We start from the raw sequence: 19,398 nt of genomic DNA on the forward strand, positions 1-19,398 counted from the left end.
GCTGGTGCGTTGGCCCCTTGTGACCACAGCTGAATGCAATGGATCCCTGCCCAAGTGGCAGAGGCGCGGTGACGGCTTGCTCCGGCTGAAGACCCCTCTCTCCTTGTGCTCTGGGCTAGCACTCATGTCCTTCCAGGAAGGGGAGCCCTCGCACCCAAGTCCAGCGTAGTCCTTTTCCAGTGCTGCACTGCGATCGGCACTGAGTTACTCCAGGACTGATGCTCGGAGGACTCATGTACCCTCACAACGAGGGCAGCGTCTGCCATGTACAAGTTGCTCAACAAATGTCTGTAAATGAATAACCGGATGGATGATGTGGAGTGTGCTTTCTCATTCTTGGACGCCCAGATTCTATCGGTTCAGGGTACACACTGGCACGTCGTGAGGACGCACGAAGTACCTGCTGAATGGAATGCACTCAAGCACCTTCTGAACTCAGCACGAGGCCCATGCCCTGCCTTTCCCAGGCAGTCACCTGCGCGGCCCAGCTGGGTTCTGCCTGTCTGCACCCCTATACACAGCAGCGTCCCCTGGGTGCCCCCTGTGCCACCCCCACACCCATGTTCACTCCAGCAGGAGCCCTCCCTCCGTGGCAGGAGCACCACCCTCCTGCCACCCCCTGAGCCTCCCATTCACGTCCCTTCACGCTCACCCACTGTTTTAACACCCAGGAGCTGCTGGGGATCAGAGTAGCACAGGCCACGTCTGTCTCTCTGGATGATCCCCTCTGTCTGCTGGCGGCTCCCAAACTGTTCACCATGGCAGGCACCGAAACCCCAGGCTCAGGCCAGCAGACTGCTAACAAGGACACCGGTAGGATGCTGCATTCAGAGCCATGGGAGGATGCCAGCTTGGTAATATGTGAAATTAGTAAACAGACTGATGTAATAAAAATGTCAGCCTTTGGAATTCTTCAATTTTTGGAGTGTAGATATAAAACCTAAGACATTAAAAAAAATCAGGCAATAAAATGGAACACATTCCAGTCTATACTGGAAAAAAAAATAAAATATGGCCTGAGATAGTGGGCATGTAAGCCTAAAGGAATGAGGCTCTTGGAAGATGCTGTGATTAGATTAATACAGCTTAGTGAGTTAAAAAAATGAATAAACAGTAGCTGTACTAGAGAGGTCGGAATACATGAGGGAGAAGAAACCAGAAGGTACTTCTGGGTGGGAGATGATCTGGCAGACAGCACTGTGCCTTGTTCAATGTTCTAAATTTTTTTTTTTAGTGAAATATAAATTTTGTACAATGACATTTTTGGATTTCAGTCAATTTGAAAGTGGAACAACAGGAAAGGGGCACATGTAATATATAGCTAATAATACCCCTTACATATATTCTGTAGTAATTGTTTTTTTTTTTTTTTTGGTCCATGGATTTGAGATCTAAGACAAAGTCAGGCCACATTTTGGATATCCACTGGTGCCATAGTCATTTCTGGCCCCGGGGAATGGCGGTGTTGGGGAATGGAGTTTGCAGATGGGAGGTGAGACAGCAGATCTCTCATTCCCCTACGAGGCTGCTGAGGTTAGACTCCCAAGCTCGGCTGGGACCCCTCCTCAGACAGAACCACTGTGAGCCAAGAGGGTCCCACTCACATAACTCAGGAACCAAACAAGCTGTGGAGACTCATGTTCCTGGAAGTTACACATAAACGTGTCTTTCTCTGAAACTTCCTTTCTAAATTAAACGTTTTCCACACTTGTCCCAAGGCAGTAAATGTCTCTAACTTATTTACACATCATGGTAATAGAAGAAAGCACCACCACAAGGTTTTACCATTTCAGATCAAGTCATCTGGTGTGGTCACCCCCAGATGCTGATAATGGCTGTCCTGTGGAATTGGGATACAGAGCCATGGCCAAGGAGTCACTCCCCCACACAGCGGAAACTGTTCCTGCATCCAGCCTCTGCGCAGGCAGCAGGGTGTGAGAACAGAGCCCCGCTCCCAGGCTGCCCCCTAGGCCCCCAGGGGGCTCACTGTGTATCATGGGCCCAAGTCTTCACCTTCCTGGTTTCTTGGTCTGTTGAATAGGGGAGCTGGACTCGATGAGTCTGCTAATTTTATATTAACTTCTTCAGAATCAGAAAGTGAGTTTTTAAGACCATTAAAGAACAGCACCGAGCATACATGAGATATGAGCTGATACCCACAGGATGGATTACCAGGCTTCCTTCTCTCACACCGATTCCCCCCATCCACCAAGCTTTCTCCCAGCTCTGCAACTGTCCGTTTCAGCAGCGGAATGCCTCCTCTTCCTCCCTCCTTGAAAAACCGGGGGCACTGACCTTGGAGCCTCCAGCTTTCTTTTTCTGTGGCTTCCCTCCAAAATGCCCCCTCCACCAATTTCCTGGGGCCCTTGCCTCCTCCATCAGACCACAGCCTGTGCTCACCACAGAGCAGGCGGTCAGCAGACTCTCCCCAAGGCCTCTCCCTGTGCTGGACTCAGCGCCCACAGACCAAGCCATAGACTGCCAGCCCCAGCAGGCCGCCCTGTGCTGACACAGCTGCCAATGGGAGCTGTGCCCAAACCACCAGGTCACCTCTTCCTGCGAGGCCTCACACCTCTGTCATCCCACCTTTCTGCCCAAAGAGAAAGCATCCTTGCCCCAGTCCCACAGGCTTTACTCTGAGCATCTTCTACCTGGATGCAAACATGCCCTGCTGCTCTCCCTTCCACCCCTCCCCTGAACACTCCTATCCAGAACAACCCTCCCCCCAAATAGGGCCTATTTAAGGACTTCCCACCTGGCTTCACTGGTTTGTCCATTGCAAATTCCAGGAGCAGGGACCTGCACTGCTGTGTCCACAGTCCTGTCTCTGGCACATAGTAGGAACTCAAATGAATTTAAACTTCAAAAAACCAGTAGTGACAAGTCAGTCCAGGAAGCGATGTCGCGGGGGGAAAGACAAGGACAGACTCTCTCATGGCATGCCGCCTTGCTGAGCCTTGCAAGGATCTATGTTCTGTTACCCTCTCCAGCTTCATCCTCTAATGCCGGCCACACCCTGGTCTCCCCTGTACTGGGCGCTATCATTCCCGGGGTCCTCTCTGCACATCCTGTTCCCTCACCCCTCTCTCCCGATTCCTATCCAGCCCGCAAGACTCCACGGAAGGACTTCTGACCTCTGAGCACGCGTCCCTGCAACCGCATTTCCCTCTGGTATACTCATCACAGCGCAGAGCCATCATACACCAGCTGGATGAGTGACGTCATGTACCGCCGTCTGTAAGCCGCTGGGCGGCAGGAATCATTCCTGTATTCATCCCCAAGGCTCCAGCCAGGGATTGAAACACAGAGAATGTTCATTGTGTGAACAAATGGCTATCAGTCTTGACATTTTACTGAAATGTCTTCGCACTTATGTCAGGAGCAATAACAATAATCAGAACCAGCGTGGCCCCGGGGGCACTGAAGCCTGCCTCCTCTGGCCAGGGGCCTGAGGTCACCCCCACGGCGCCTCCTTCCCACCCAGGCATCCTTGCCAGGACATCACTCCTTGGGCTCACCAGTCACGTTTCCTTTTTGTTTTGTTATTTTAGAAATCTATTTTCAAAGTGATACAGGTACATTATTTTAAAAGTCAAGTCATCCTAGGGCTTATCCAAAATGCAGCATCCTCTGGCCCACTTTGGATGCTGGCTCTTCACGGCAAAATACTTCAAACTCTTTTAGCTGTTTCAACTAATAATTACCTCTTTATATTTAAATTACATGTTATCCTGTTAGTCCTCGACTTTATTTGCTTTTAACTTCCTATAATGGAAGGCAAGAAATTAGCTCTCTTCCCATTCATTTCTCCTTCCACCTTCCCATTTAGTTCTATTATAATATTTGGTTAAATCAAACATCAGTGATTTACACTACCATGACTTGGACACCATTCGTAGCTGACTCATGTATGCTCTATCACTTCCATGACTGCATTTCCTTTCTTACTCATCTTGTTTTCTCAGGAGTTAAACACTGCCTTGTTTTTCTTTCGGTTAGTTTTCTACCTACCTAGCACTAATTCACTCCCAAAGTTCCTAGCAGAATACAACGTTCTCAATGGGTTCAGACACATCAACTCATCTTTTCCTTTAATTTTCTTTCTTGGAGATTCCTCGGGGAGCTCTCTCTGTGTGCTGGCTCAAATCTGAGCACCTCTCCCTCTAAGCCCGTGCTAGGCCGCCACCCTGCTTCTCCCTCCATCCTTCCTCCCTTCTCTCCTGTGCCCATCTCATGGCTTCTTCTTTCTTAACTTTACACCCCATTTCAGTGGAACACTTTGAGGAGCACAGACATCAGCAAACTACCTTCAAGAGCCCGAAATAAAGGGCCAAAAGGCAAAATATATGTGGGTACTTATAGAACCATTTAAATGTAACCATTAAATAAAAAAGTAAACGTGCTTGTGGGCCATCCAAAAACAGGGGGGCCTCAGCTGGCTGACTCCTGATCTAGCAGCCTATAAGGAAGGGAACACGGTAGGGTAATTTTCTGGAGACCAAATGTGTCTTACAATGACTTTATGCCACCCACACGCACAACTGATGGTTTGACGGCATTCAGAACTCTACCTGGGAAATCCTTCCCCTTTAGAATTCAAAGGCATTGTACCACTGTTGTTTAGCTCTTGGTGTTGCTGCTTGGGAAACTAGTCCATTGGTAAAAGGGCCTGGTTATTTTCTCTGAAAGTTTTAAGATCTTTGCTTCATGACCAGTCATGGCCACAGGTCTCGGAGTTTCCCCTGCCTTCGTCCCTCCAATGCCCAGGAGGGCTTGTGAGGTGAGTGCGGGGCCCAGGCAGAGGAAATGGAGAGAAGCACCTGGGTAGGAGAGGCTGCAGGGAAGGGGAGCATCAAGGATGAGGCAGAGATTTGGGGCCCGGCAGACAGGACAGAAGGGGAGAGGAGAGAGGGAGGACTTGCTTCTGGGCAGGAGGTAAGAGGTCAGGAGGCCCCTGCTGGGGAGCCAGCTTTTCTCAAAGTGTTGGACTCTTTAAGAGGGACCACCCTCCAGGTGAAGAGGCCCAAGAAGGCTGGGCAGCCATGACTGGCAGGCCCGCCGCTGGCCTAGCAACTCAAGAGAATGGCCCTTCTTGTGACCCCTGCCCCTCTGGCCTCCCTGCCACATGACCTGACCTCCTTATGTCCAGACAAGCTGCCCTTCGTCCTTGCCGGCCTCCAGCCTGCCTTAAGACAGTCTTGGCCCCTAATTATCAACCATCTTCAGACTTTGCTCAGACTCCAGTTACTCTCATTGGGTTATGACAATTTGGCAGAGCTCTTTTTATGTGGAGATTTTTTTTTTCTTTTTTAACAAAAATGAAACAAACAAAACCCAAGGATGGTTGGAATGAGACATCTTCATCCCACCCATGAGCTTCAGTCCATCACTGACCTCCCTCCTGGGGTGAATGGAAAGCCCGGGGTGGGGTATTCGGTGACAGCTTTCTGGAGATAACACCTGGGTGCTTACTACAAACGCTGGTCTTAGGATGTATCTATCATCTACCATTCTTGGCATAAACGCCTACTTTCTCTAAGAATTCACTCTTATCTTGATTATTCTGCCTTTCCTATTTCCTGATCTCTCTTAAAAATCACAGTGGTTATATTCACTCACAATTGATAAGAAGGAGATACGGCTGTTTAATAAAGAACTGATACTGCTTTCCACTTGAAAATTAAGTAATTTTTTTTTAATGGGAGGATGAACTTTTCTGGAAGCGTGAAAATACATAGTCAATATATATTTTTATATCTGAAAAGAGGTAAAAATCATTTTGTATAATATAAACCAAGAGAGTAGACAAAATTGTGGCTGATGGGGAATACCATTAGCCCTAGCTAGTTTAAAACTAGGTTAAAAATTCTAATAAACGTGAATCTAAATGGTTAGCACTTCTGTTTCCTATAAGCTTCCTACCCCTATTTGGTTGGCTAGATTAGAATAAGGTGGAGATAGGGAGGCAGTAAAGAATATTGGGGCCACGATGTCTCTTATTTTCAGCTCCAAGATGCACAAGAAATCTTATTAAATTTCTAATTCCTTTGGAAATAGATACACATTATATTTAATATCATACAACTCCTCAATAATTTTTTTTGGAATGGCGAACCAATGGCAGTAGCAGACCAATACTACCTAAAAACTAGTAATCCTGCTATAACAGGATTTTAAACGCTCACCCCTCTTTTTTACTAATTGTAAAAGTAATAAAGACACAAAATCAATGTGTAAATGAAAAAGAGGAAAGGTGAAAGTCATTCATATTTGGGATAGAGGTCAGGGACAGAGAAAGGGTCATGGAGGGAATGAGGGTCAGGGATGCCAGGTGCATACAATGACAATCAGCTAGCGACAGTGAGGCCACGTTCAAGGGCCAAGATGGCTGAGTCAGCAAACTCATTCCAGCACTGCATTCGGCTTGAGAGGCTCTGGTGCCTTGTGCCAGAGTCTGGGCCCCAAATCTATGAGCTCATTACCCACTCTGACGGTCCACACTTCCTCTTCATGGCACCAGGGCCCACAAGGCCTAGGCCGGGTGGGCCCAGATGGGACAGAGTGATGTGGGGGAGGCACCAAGGACAGGGGAGAGCCAAAGCCCGGGCAATGGGTGAGCAGGAAGAGGGCTGAGGAGAGAAGCCTGGAACATGCCCCCCACCAGGAGAAGCCCTGAGAGGGACTCAGGAAGGACTGGTCTGAGGTGAAAGACGATCACAGGCAAGTGAGAGAAGAACTAGTTTCAGGGAAGAAGATGGAGGGAAGAACTGGGACGAAACTACAGCAAAGCCCACAGGATGAGCAGTGGACTGGGCCCTTGGATCTCACTTGATTGTTGCTCTTAAAATAACATTTCCTGCTGAAAGTTATACATACTCATTGCAGAAATATCTGGAAGAGAAGTACAAAGAAGGAAATTATAATTACCCATAAACTCATCATACAGAATGGTTAATTCTGTTCCAGCATTATAAAGTTAAAAGTTTATGTGTATGAATGACTGGAAGGGAGTCTCCTCCCCTTTTCTCTATAAAAAGGAATGTATGTGTATGTACATATGGGGGGGTGTGTGTGTATAAATAAATATATGTACATATAATATGTGTGTATATGCATGTATGTAGCACAAGTGGGATCACAGATTATCCAGTTTTCTTTATCCACTATAATGCAAACTCTTCCCTATATTATATGTTCTTCAAATTAATTTCTCTTAACAGCTGAATAATATTCTGCTGTGTGGAAGTGTCATTATATATTTAATCGTTCAGTAGCTCTCTGGCTGAATATTGTTTTTTAGGTTGGATACCTAGGTTTGTTGCTGCCCCCATCTTGGGGGGTACAGTTTTCAATAGTGAAAACTCATCACCTGTTTTGTGATTTGGGGTAATCTCTGATTCTGTGTCTTCATCTATAAACCAAGAATAATAATACCTACTTTATCCATGTCCTGGTTCTGCCATGGATCAAGTGTATGGGATATTTCATTGTTCTTATGACTTTACCGTTGTTCGACTTGGTGGCCGAGGAAGCCACAGAAGAGCTGGGCAAAGCTGAGGGAGGGGGAATGGTCTGGGTGTGGAGGTGCTGAGCTGAGGGGCCTTCTGGCCAGTGAGGAGGAGAGGTCCCTGCAAGGCAGGATTCTTGCTTGGGAGACAGGACCGGGTGAGACTGCAGCTTTGGGAATTTTTGGCTTTGCGCCGGGAGAACGGATGATCTCTCCCAAATGTGTATTGTCAGAAAAGACCAGGCTGAGGGCTCAACCTGAGGAGACATAGGTAGGAAGAAAGCATTAATGATGGACACAGGAGGAGCAACGGAGGAAAGGTGCAGGAAAACCAGGATTATATATAGTTGCAGAAGTCGAAAGGAAAAAAAAAAGTCAAGAAATTATTGTTGAATTCCCATCAGATACTGCTCTGGGCTCTCTAAAAGTTGACTCTGTATTAACTGTTTCACTGAGATTGAATCACTGAATTATGAAGTTAAATCCTAAGGGTAGAAATATTAACACAGATGAACAACTTTCACTGTTTCCTTACAGTCAATCTAACCAAAGATAAAAAAATATAATTGGAGAACTAGAGGTCAATAAATCTATCCCTGAAGCTGGTAGCTATTAAACTCAAAAGTAAATTAACCTTTGCAATTGTCACTGGGCATCTATAAAACCTAGTAAATACGTTTTGGCTATTAAAAAATATAAAAATCCTCTGAGGGCTCTGTGTAGGGCTTTCCCGACTGTGGGGGAGGAGTGCACCAGGCAGAAGGGTAAGGCCTGGTGTGGGCCTGTGGTGGCCTGACTTCTGGGCAGATGTGCCTGGTGGGGAGGGGGCAGCAAGAACCCAGGACAAAATGTTGGAAGGACACAGAGCAGGGGTCCCTTTGATATCCCAACATCCAGAATAACTCTGATCTTTTAAAAAAAATTATGTATGTCTTCTGGGAAGGACAGAGGAACCAGAGGATCTGGCCTCCAGTTCTGGTTCTGACACCACCTGGCAACACAACCAGTTTTTAGTATCCCCACAAAAACAAAGCAGAAGGGGGGCTTTTGTTCTCTTAAAAAGCCCGCTCCATCCCCAAATAAAGCTCCCTTGCATCTTTTCAGGATTGCTTTTTGGCTTCGGAAAAGCACATCTATTCTTAGGACTCAATCTTATTTTCTTCTTTGTATTTTTTTTTTTTTTTTACATATTCTACCATGAGTTTGCATTCCTTTGGTCAGAAACTAACGTTACTAAAAGGCAGCAAGTAAGAGATTGCCCCGGACATCCAAACCCCAGTCATCTAGCTCTGAATCTCGACTTCTTTTCACTGTGAGGCAGGATCATCCTTGAGTTTTCGCTCGTCCTCGAATCCAACAGGTCACCATGCCCTGGGAATTCTATATCTGAGATGATTTAATGCTGGAGTGGGGGAAAAAAGTGCCTGAGGACCCAGCTTAAGTACACTCTGATAAAAGGAATGTTTGTCTGTCTTCAGCACCTCTCCTGACTTTGCTTTTCAATCCTTCTCTCGTCTCAGTGTTTGCTAGATTCACTACATACAGCTACGTCCCATGGCTCTGGGGATGTGCACAGCTGCAGAGTCCTTCTATGACCTTCTCTCCCTGGCAGAAGCTTTGTGCCCCTCTCCCCAACTTCCCTCCCAAAACACCCTTCACCAGCTCTAGCCAATCCTTGCCCATGTGCTATTGAATCAGATTGAATCTGTGCCAGCCAACCCTTACCCATGTGCTATTGGGCTAATGCAGGTAATGTCTGCTGCTTAACACAGGGCCTTCTGGAGATGGAATGTCCTAACAGAAGGAGCCTCATGAAGGAACCTGATGGTCAGGGTTCTGGGCCCTGTGGGAGCTGGTTGGGGATACAAAGGAGCCTGGTGGTATCCATCCACCTACCTAATCTACCTCATACATGAACAGTTGGAATTAACCTGACTTCACATCCACTGACAAGCTACACATCCCAGAGCAAGTTACTTAACCTCTCTGTGCTTCAGTTTCCTGGTTTATAAAATGAAGTTACTTCTAGTACCCATCCCAGAAGGCTAGCATAAGGGTTAAATAGCATATAAACAATCAATCCAATCTCGAACACATTGTATGTGCTTAGTTAACATGAAATAAGTAAAATTCAAAACATCACTATTATTTTGCATTCCATACTAGCCCTCTGGGACTGGACTCTGGCTGGCAAAGACCATCCTCACAGTTTCTCATCTTGTTTGATATTTGCCACAATTTCTTAAACCCCATGTCCTCTCCTCTATCACCCCAACCCCAGTCTTGTCTCCCTGACTGTCTCAGTGTTATCCTCAGAAAACCAAGGAAGCAGACTGGAACGTGGTAGACAGAGCTGCTGCCCAGACCTGCCCTGCAGACGGCCCCACCATCTCCCTCTATGTTCTACGCCGAAATTTCTGTTTACCTTCCCAGCATAACCCACAGGCCCCAGATCAGGCCTGCTGGATGTGCATGCTCACCAGAACAGCCCTTGACAGAATTTCCTCTCGCGCATGAAATTGGATGCCTTTACTATAAAAAATATCAACTAGGAATCTCCATAATACTGTATCACCAAAATGTTTCCTTTCAGGGTTAGACCAGTTTCACAGAAAGCATATTTTACTTTTTTTTAAAAGATTTTATTTATTTATTTGACAGAGAGAGACACAGCAAGAGAGGGAACACAAGCAGGGGGAGTGGGAGAGGGAGAAGCAGGCTCCCCACTGAGCAGGGAGCCCGATGCGGGGCTCGGGGCTCAAGGCCGGGCTCAAGGTGGGGCTCGATGCGGGGCTTGATCCCAGGACCCTGGGATCATGACCTGAGCCAAAGGCAGACACTTAACGACTGAGCCACCCAGGCGCCCCGCATATTTTACTTTTGAAAAGAGACCCTACAAGCTAGCAGCTGCTCCTGTGGTTTTTCAACAGTTTAAACCAGTATTTGGACACCGCCAAAGTGTCTCCTCTTTTTTTTTCTGGAGAACCGAGTTACAAAATACTGGTTTCTATTAGGGTGTGTCTAGCACTTTCTGTGCCGCCAAGCCTTCCATTTTTATAGTCTGCACACTAGATTTTCCATGAACAGGCTCAAATTTATTCCCAGGCAAGGATGTTTAGGAAACCCAGTATGAACATGAAGACTGTTCGAAGGCAGCATCAGAATTTGGACCATGCAACTGCTTAAAAAACTCCATTTCTGATGTATAAAAAAGTAATCGATTTTTTGGCTTGCCTTAATATATGTGGGGGACAAGGGTGCTCACTCTCCTTATATGTTTTCTTAGATTAGGTTGTCAGAGGAAACTTGTTTTTTAAATTCTTCTCTATCATTTATTTCTATACTTGCACAGAATACAGTCCAAACACTCACCTACACAGGCATTTTACATAAAGAGTTGGAGGCCAAATGACTGAAAAAAACAAAACCAAATTATGTATATAGTGTCTTTATAGAGATCTGCATGTGATTTAAGTGGGAGCCAATGGTAACTCTGGAGGAAAAGGAACCAGTTAGAGAAGAGTGCTAACGGAAAGTCTGACTATAATTTGGTTTTGCTGACAAACAAAAAAACAGGTGCCATATTTTTTAAGAGAAAAATAGCATAGGAAATAAGGCTTTATATTTACACACTCACACATATTCTCGTTCTATCTCTAGAAACTTACACGTTGGCTACAAGCACCACCACGACACCCAATTTTACCTTTTAAGTATGACAGCTCCCTTGTCCCACTAGTCCACTAGGGACATCCCCACTGGGTCAGGCCAAGCTCCTCACAGTCTCCTGGCCTTGCCACCTTCTCTTTCTTCTCCCCCATCTAAATCTTTCACTCCTTCAAGGCTACCCTCAAGGCCCATCTCCTCCACGAAGCCTCCCCACCAGAACTCCAAACCACAATGCCCTGTGCTCCAAATCTTACAGCATTTACTGCTGATGCCACCATCTGGCAGATTCAGTTTTGGGTGGGTGTTTTCTCTCCCCAACACAGCTGCAAATTTCTAGAGGGCAGGGTCCCATCGAATTCCATTTTTCAATGCCACCAGAGCACCCTGTACCACTCTGAACACAAAACAGATGATCAGCCACTATCTCTTGGATTGACTGGATTGAACAAGTGGGTGCAGAACTATGAGGTCTAGAATGGCTAATTTCATCTGGCAATCTAAACTGTCCTAGTGAGGTCTAGACAAAATGTACAGCTCAATGACTATCCCCTGAGCTTTGCCGGTAGACAGGGCTGCCATCCCTAATGAACAATTCCTGAAGAATTCTGGGGACCACCTGTTGCAATATACTGCCCTGGTTCCTCCTGGAGAATGAACGGCCAAGCATGTCACAGGCTGCTGGGGGCTTGCAGATAGCCCAAGCTGCACCCAAGCTCATACCCTGTTCCTTGGGATGGCCTGCATCTATGACTCACTGACCATTGTATAAGGGGACATGAAGGCCTGGCCCTGAACCCCAACTCAGAACAGTTCTGAAGGGCTATTCTAGCTCCAGAGCTGGAGGCTGTTGTTGGGTGTGCACTGCAGCTCAGCTTCTCACTCTGCCCAGTCCAGCGTCCCTCCCCTCTCCTTTCCTTCCCCAAATAAACCCACTGCATGCCAACCTCTATCACAGAGTCTGCTTCCTGGGGAACCAGCCTACAACAGCATCTATCCAACCATCCATCCATCCATAAACACACATACCTCGTTTTGTTGCACTTCGCAGATTTTTTTTTTCCTGAACTGAAGGTTTGTGGCAACCCTGGTGGAGCAAGTCTAGCAGTGCCATTTTCCCAACAGCATTTGCTCACTTTATGTCTCTGTGTCACATTTTGGCAACTTTTGCAATATTTCAAACTTCTAAATTATTATTAACATTTGTTATGGTGATCTGTGATCAGTGATTATGGCTCACTAAAGCTCAGATTATGGTATTTTTTAGCAATAAAGTAGTATTTTTTAAAAATTTTCTGGGGGGGGTGGGACAAAGAAAAAATCTTAAGCAGGCTTCACACCCAACACAGAGCCCCACGTGGGGCTCCATCTCACCACCCTTAGATCATGACCTGAGCTGAAATCAAGAGTCAGACACTTAACTGACTGTGCCACCCAGGTGCCCCGGCAATAAAGTATTTTTAAATTAAGGTATGTAAATTGTTTTTTTAAAGATATCATGCAATTGCACACTTAAGAGACTATGATACAGTGTAAATGTGACTTTCATATGCATTGGGGAACCTAAAAATTCATTGGACTACCTTTATTGCAATATTTGCTTTATTGCAGTGGTCTGGAACTGAACCTGCAATATCTCTGAGCTATGCCTGTACTGACTTATCCAAGCAGGCATGCATCCAGCCAGCCAGCCAGCCAGCCAGAAACCTACTAGTGTGTTCAGGATCCATCGTGTTGGTGGGAGGTGATACAGGTGAAAATGACCCAATCCTTGCCCTTAGGGAGCTAACAATCCAGTTCAAGAGATGAGATATGTATAAGAATAACCATAAAGCACACAATGGAAAGTGGCTGTTATTAAGACAACAGAGATTTGGCCGGGGTATAGTCCCAGGGTCAGGAGTCTTCATGCACTGGTGTAAGGTTGTGTCCACCAGTATATGTGTCCTGTCTCTCCATCTGATCTTAAGCCCTGGAAGACAGAATGGATGGTGTCCTTACCTCTCTGCCTTCCCCATACTTTTCCAACACAGGGTCCCAGACAGTACTAGAAATCTTAAAACACTGAAGCAAAACAAAACACTGAAGGAAAGCTTTGGCAGTTCCACCATATAGGAAAGGTTTCTTGCTGTCTGATCTTTCAGTGCAGAGTTCCCACGAGGCTCCTCAAGATGCGCATTCATTTATTATGCCCATAAAATCTGAGGAACATGAAAGCACAAGACAAGGTCCTGACCCCTTAAAGCAGTCGCAGGACACTGTGTGGACAAGGCAGAGGCCCCTGAAAACGTCCACAAACAGGAACAAGACACAGGACAGTGACTAATAGGCAAGTGATACCTCATCCCCAGATGCTCTCCATTCCAGGTTGGCCAGCCCACCAATTGTCAATCTTTCAGTCAACAAAGGTTATTCAACAGTCTCCACAAGGAATCTAACAATGAGGATCAACCAACTCCAGAACCTCACAGTCCCCTGAAGCCAGTGCCCTAACATGGTTTATTTTTACAGGGGAAAATGGCTTTAAACAAAACATCACCGCTAAGTGCCTGATGGAAAGAAGGGGGGGCTGGGAAGCCTGGGTGGGGGAGTCCACCTCCCGCATTTCCCGGCCCTCACCCCAACTCAACACGCCAGTCTCCTTCCACTCTCCCTCTCCTTGCACTGCTTTTATACAGTTTGTCAGCAACTTCTGTTGTTTGCTTCTCTGAAATGGCACTTGCATCCTTCCTCTTCTGCCTCGCCTTAGCGTTACCACTTGCTCCGATACCGTGGCCAACCCTGGTCGCCGAGGCTCCAAGCTGGGCAGTCCCACACTCCGTGTCTGTCAGATGTGGCTCCTGCAAACCCAGCTCTCGGTCAGTCCTGTCTCTGCACAACAATCAGCTTTACAGGGGCTCCTCTGGCATCTCAGGACCAGTCACTAAGACCCTCTTCTATGTGGCCCTCCCTACACTCCTGTCACTTTATTTCCCAGTACTTCCTAGTATATGCCCTCCACTCCAGTAACCCCCTTGCTTATTTGTGCCTTTGCGCAAGTGGTGTCTGACTTCTGGAACACCTTTCCTCTTCTTGGCCACCTATTGAATCCTACCCACTTGAATCCTACCTCCCTAATCCACCTTGCCACTTTGTTCACACAAACCAAGCTTAGGACCTAGGCGATGGGAGAGATGGCAAAGGCAGGGTTAGGGGCCTGCTTTTTTCCCATTTCTTTTACTGTCTTGAAGCTCCCCTACCACATCTCGACTCCATTGCATGGAAATGCTTTTCTGTAGCACTTGCCCAGCTGTGAAGCCCCACCAGCTTGAATGCCCTGGACCATCTAGCTGTGGGTGGAAGGAGCTTGTTTGCCCTCAGCTGGGTAGACTATCTTTGTCTTACAAGGCAAAAAAGGAAAAAGCTGACACCGCTAATGTTTACTCGCTTGTTGCTTCTTAGGAAAGACTCTTAATCACTGTCAAGTTAATATACCAAGTGCTAGGATTTCTGAGAGATGGATGGTGGGTTTGCCAAACGACAGACTGCCAAGTTGGGTCTCTGGAATGAATCCAGTGTTCCATAAACCCTGCCTCTTTCCTAATCATAGAAAGAACCCAAAATGACAGAAAGGCAGACTAGAGTTTCAGGCAGCAGAATGATATAGAAGCATCATCCTATGCTTCCGGAAAAACAGAAAATGCAGCTCGAGACAAATTTCATCTCCCCCCTTCACCCTCATATGCAGAGGGTTGCATCACTTGATGAGTGCACTGCAGGCACTGGGGAGATCTTCGGAAAAGTCTCTTGAAAGGGGTACAGTAAAGAGTAGGTGGTCCTTGGAGACTTTCTCACTCTTCTGCCAATTTGTAACTGGGAAGGTGACTGAGATGGGTAAAAATGGAAGGGGAATGACGAGGACTTCCTGGGCCTCCTGCTACCTTGAAGGAAAACGGTTCACTGGTTGGGAAGGGTTACCTTCTCTTCTTTTATTTGAAATGGCATGAAAGTGGCTATCCCCAAGTTAGCTGGTGGGTTGGGTAAGGGGTTCTCTGCTTTGTACAACTTTACCTAGAGCTAAAGGAAAAGGGGAGTGAAAGTAGTAGTTTTGAATGTCCTCATCTTCATGCCTTGAGCTGGCAGATGAGGAGGATAAGAAGAGGTAACGATAACCTCTCCCAAACCAACAAGCAAACACACACACACACACACACACGCCTGTGTGCACACCCACACCCACACCCACATACCCCAGAGAGAATGAGAGAATGAAAAAGAGAAAATTCAAAACAAACCTGCTCAATTACATTAATATGATAATAATGACAATAATACTAATTGTGTTAAACACGCCTACTGATTTACATTTTATAAAGCACCAGAGTATATTATTTAGCAGTATTCTTATAACAAATAATCCAGTCAGGTGATAAACAACACAGCAGCTACCATGTACTGAATGATTACCGGGAACACTTTTCATGTGGTATTTTATTTAATCCTCACAACCTCCTTGTGGTACTAGTATTATCCCCATTTTACAGAGGGAGAAACAGGTTTGGAGAGGTTAAGTAACTTGCGTTAGGTAGAGAATGAAACCTAGGTCTTTCTGATTCCAGAGTCCAGACTCTTGACCTTAATAGGGTACATCTCATGGCAGGGCTTTTTTTTCTTTGCTAGTTTGAGAAGGGAAGGCCACTCAGGAGGATGCAGCCCTTACATCTCAACTCCCTAAGAGGTAGGTACACACAGACACACACACACGATGAATACTCCAAGAGGTCCCACTTCTCTGTTGTCCCCGGTTACAAACGCATCCAGCTTGCACAGACACAGGTCCACAGATGAAGGCCTCATTCCTTATAGAGAGAAAGGTCAACCCCTAAGGATAACATACCTGTCATTTAACCTGTATCTGAAGTCACAACAAGGGTTTCCATTTGACAGGATGCAGCTACAGCAAGGCAATGAATTAGCATCTAGTTCTGAAGCTTTGTCACGAAAAATAGTTTAAGACTGAGAATGAGATGGAATGCCATTTAGAAGAATGGCTTGTGATAGTCAATTAAATGTTCACCTTGAGAGATTCATGCGCTCACAGAAAAGAAGAAATGACTGTAGAAAACAGCAAGGTGCAAACACATGGTGACAGCTCACAGAGTTGGCTGCCCTATTCTTCACAGGACCCATCTGACCTCAGCGCTCAGTGCAGAGGCCTGACACAAATGGACATGCACACATCTGGGATACTCCGGGCTGGGCAGGCTTGGGGGAGAAGAAACAGGACCCTTGAGAACTCCTTCCCTCCCCTTTCACCCAAGCACCAACTCTTCTGGAGTATCTCCTCTCCCTTCTCCTCCCTCTTCTTTCTCTAAGCTTCCTTCTCCTCTCCTTCAAACATCAACCTGCATAAGAGATCTGAGGGTGGGGTGGGGACAGCGTGTTAGTTCCTGGGATTTTGAGACAGTAAAGTGTCAAGGTCAGCAGGCCCCCACCAACCACACCCCAGCTTTCCAGATATACTTTTTAAAAAAAGATTTTATTTATTTTTTGACAGAGAGAGAGACAGTGAGAGAGGGAACATAAGCAGGGGGAGTGGGAAAGGGAGAAGCAGGCCTACCTCCTGGACCCCCAGCAGGGAGCCTGATGTGGGGCTAGGACCCTGGGATCATGACCTGAGCAGAAGGCAGACGCTTAATGACTGAGCCACCCAGGCGCCCCTCCAGGTATACTTAGATACACACACAAACACCCACTGGAACTTTAAAAAGATGTTAGGAGATCAACAAGCCCCCTGTGAAACAAAATCTTGGTGCTTCCTAGTCACAGAAACATACAAGTAGGCAAAGGGTTCAGGTTAATTAGTTATCTCCACACCTACCTGCACAAAGGAGGTGGCCCTTGCACACACACGGGAATCCTCACAAAGGCATCTTGGTAATGCCACCCTTCCTCTTGGCCAGCCTCATCTCTTCCCACCCACTCAAAAAGGTGTTGACCACAGCCACCCTGTGAGAGGCTGAGGGGTACCATATAGTAAATAGGGAATCCTATCCTATCAAGTAGACCTTGGCTACTCCCTGCTGTGAGACATGGGTAAGCCACTTAGCCTCTGTGGGCTTCTGTAAAATGGAGCTAATAACCACCTGGCTAGAAGCTGTGAAGATTAAGGGGAATCATCTATGTAGGGCCTTTGGCACAGTGCCTGGCGCTGTCCTGCGTGGTTCCTGAGCCTGCCTTTCCTACAGCCACGCCTGGGCTGATAGTGCCTCCTGGCACTTGGTCCCCACTCTCAGGATGCTGGTGTGACATAGGTAAGAGTGGGGACTAGTCGAGGACCTCGGGTCTGTACCAGGAGGGTCCCAGCCCTCAGGTCACATGTCTGCCGGCCGGCCGCGGCTAGCCTTCAGGGCCCCGAGGGTCCCGGGAGCCGGGGACAGGTGGGGAGGGCGATCAGGTCTCCGGTGTGTGGACCCGTGGGCGGCGGGTGGAGCCGGCCGGTGGAGGTGGGCAGAGCCCAGCCGTAAGTAGACCCAAGACTGTGGGTGGCTTCCTCCTGTTGCTCAGTATCAGGAAGAGGCGGGGGAGGACATTCAGTTTTTTCCAAAGTAAGCATCCACCCATTGCTTCGATAACTATCGATTGTGAAAAGCCGGCGGCGCCTCTTAAAGGCGAAGCCCGGCTCCCGCGCCCCCTCCCCCCCCGCCCCGCGGCTGTGTTCCCGGACCCCTCCGACTGGACCTCCTCTGCCTGTACGGGGCACCGATGGACGAACCCCTCTGCACCGCCTCGGGAACCGCAGCCACTAGCTGTGGTTTGACCCCTGCCCGTCCACCCGCGGGTCCTTTCCTTCCCGTAGTCCCCTGTCACGCCTTCGACCGGGTCACCTGTTCCTCAGCGTCCCTGGCGCCCGGGTTCGAGGACGGGGTCGGCGCTCGGAAAGTTATTTCAAAGGGGCAGATGTGTTGCAACCCTCGCTGCAGCAAACTACAGGACGCGGATTTCCCGAACCCTTCCCCACCCCCACCCAGCCCGGGCGACCCGAGCCCGCTGCAGGACGCAGCTGCGCGGAGAGCCACCCGCAGATGTACCTCTTCTCCCTCCCGCGCGCCCAAGTGCAGTGGAAAGCCTCACAGCAAACTCAGCGCGGAGCAATCCCGGGTCCTGGCCTGGAAGGGATCGGCCTCCCGCCCGGCAGCTCCGAGAAATACTCCGATTTCCTGCCCCGGCCTTCCCTCCTCCCGGCCCCGGCCCTCCCGGCTGGGCTGCCGCGGCCCCTCGGTACCTGACGCGGTCACTGGCTCGCCCTCACTCTGCTCGCCGGAATCCGAATCCATGCTGCGGGCTGCTGGCCGGACGTCCACAGCCGCCCGCCCGTCTGCGGGGCGCTAGGGGCCGGCGTCCGGGCTCCCGCTGCCGCGGCGTACTCGGTGCGGGCAGCCGGGCGGCGGCAGCCCTGGCGGCACGGGCTGGGCAATGCGCGGCGGCGGCGGCCGGGGGGCGGCTCCGCAGAGGCGAGCGCCACCCGCGCCCCGCTCTCCGCGCCCTGCCGGCCGGTGCCTGCGCGCCAGGCGAGCGCGGGGCGGAGGGTGGGGGCGCGCGGGGCGGAGGGTGGGGGCGCGCGGGGCGGAGGGTGGCGGCGCGCGGGGAGAGAGCGGGGAGGAGGAGGGGAGGCGCGAGCTGGGAAGAGCGGGAGCGTCCGGCCCCGCGGGCTCCAGACGGGGCTTAAATACCCCGGGGGCGGTGCCGCTCCTCCTACCCGCGCCCCTAGCGGGGCGCCCGGCGCCCTGGACTTGAGGCGCGCGGCGAGGTCCTGCCGGTCGGCGAGGCCGAGCGCGGTCTCTTGCGGATGGCCAAGTTGGGAGGATTTTGAGGCAAAAAATTGCCTCTACCCAAAGAGAAAAAAGAGAGGTTCCGTGTGGGAGTCCCGGGGCTGCCCGGGTTGGAGTCCTAGTCTACCGCTCGGGGACCTGAGGCGAGAGACTCACTCTCCCTGAGGTGTTTCCTCACTTGGCAGATGGGGAAATGACAGTTGCCTTTTACCGGGAATGTTGTTGGGGAGGAAATTAAGAATGCACGTGAGGAGCCGAGAGCAGGGCCTAGCACCTGGCGAGGAAGTGAACAGCACTCGGCAGGTACGCTCGCTCCGGCGGCGCTTCTTCCCCGCGTGGGCGGGGCGGCCGGGGCGGTGGCAGAGCAGAGCGGAGCGGGGCGGGGCCGAGCAGGGAGCCGTCGCGCGCAGCGGA

The 19,398-nt window shown here is 49.0% G+C and overlaps 1 protein-coding gene across 1 annotated transcript in view; it reads right to left on the reverse strand.

Annotated features, from left to right (window-relative positions):
• The window catches only part of TIPE3 (TNF alpha induced protein 8 like 3), a 34,614-nt gene extending 16,110 nt beyond the window's left edge, over positions 1–18,504 (reverse strand). Inside the window, exon 1 of the mRNA XM_088025123.1 lies at positions 18,438–18,504. Within this exon, the coding sequence (XP_087881249.1) occupies positions 18,438–18,489 (52 nt within the window). The 5' untranslated portion in view covers positions 18,490–18,504. The remainder of the gene's footprint in view (positions 1–18,437) is intronic.
• Between the last annotated feature and the right edge of the window lie 894 nt (positions 18,505–19,398).

This window comes from Eumetopias jubatus, unplaced genomic scaffold (assembly GCF_037043125.1).
Source record: "Eumetopias jubatus isolate StellerSeaLion01/CBP00866 unplaced genomic scaffold, mEumJub1_p1.0 scaffold_7, whole genome shotgun sequence".
NCBI lineage: Eukaryota > Metazoa > Chordata > Mammalia > Carnivora > Otariidae > Eumetopias > Eumetopias jubatus.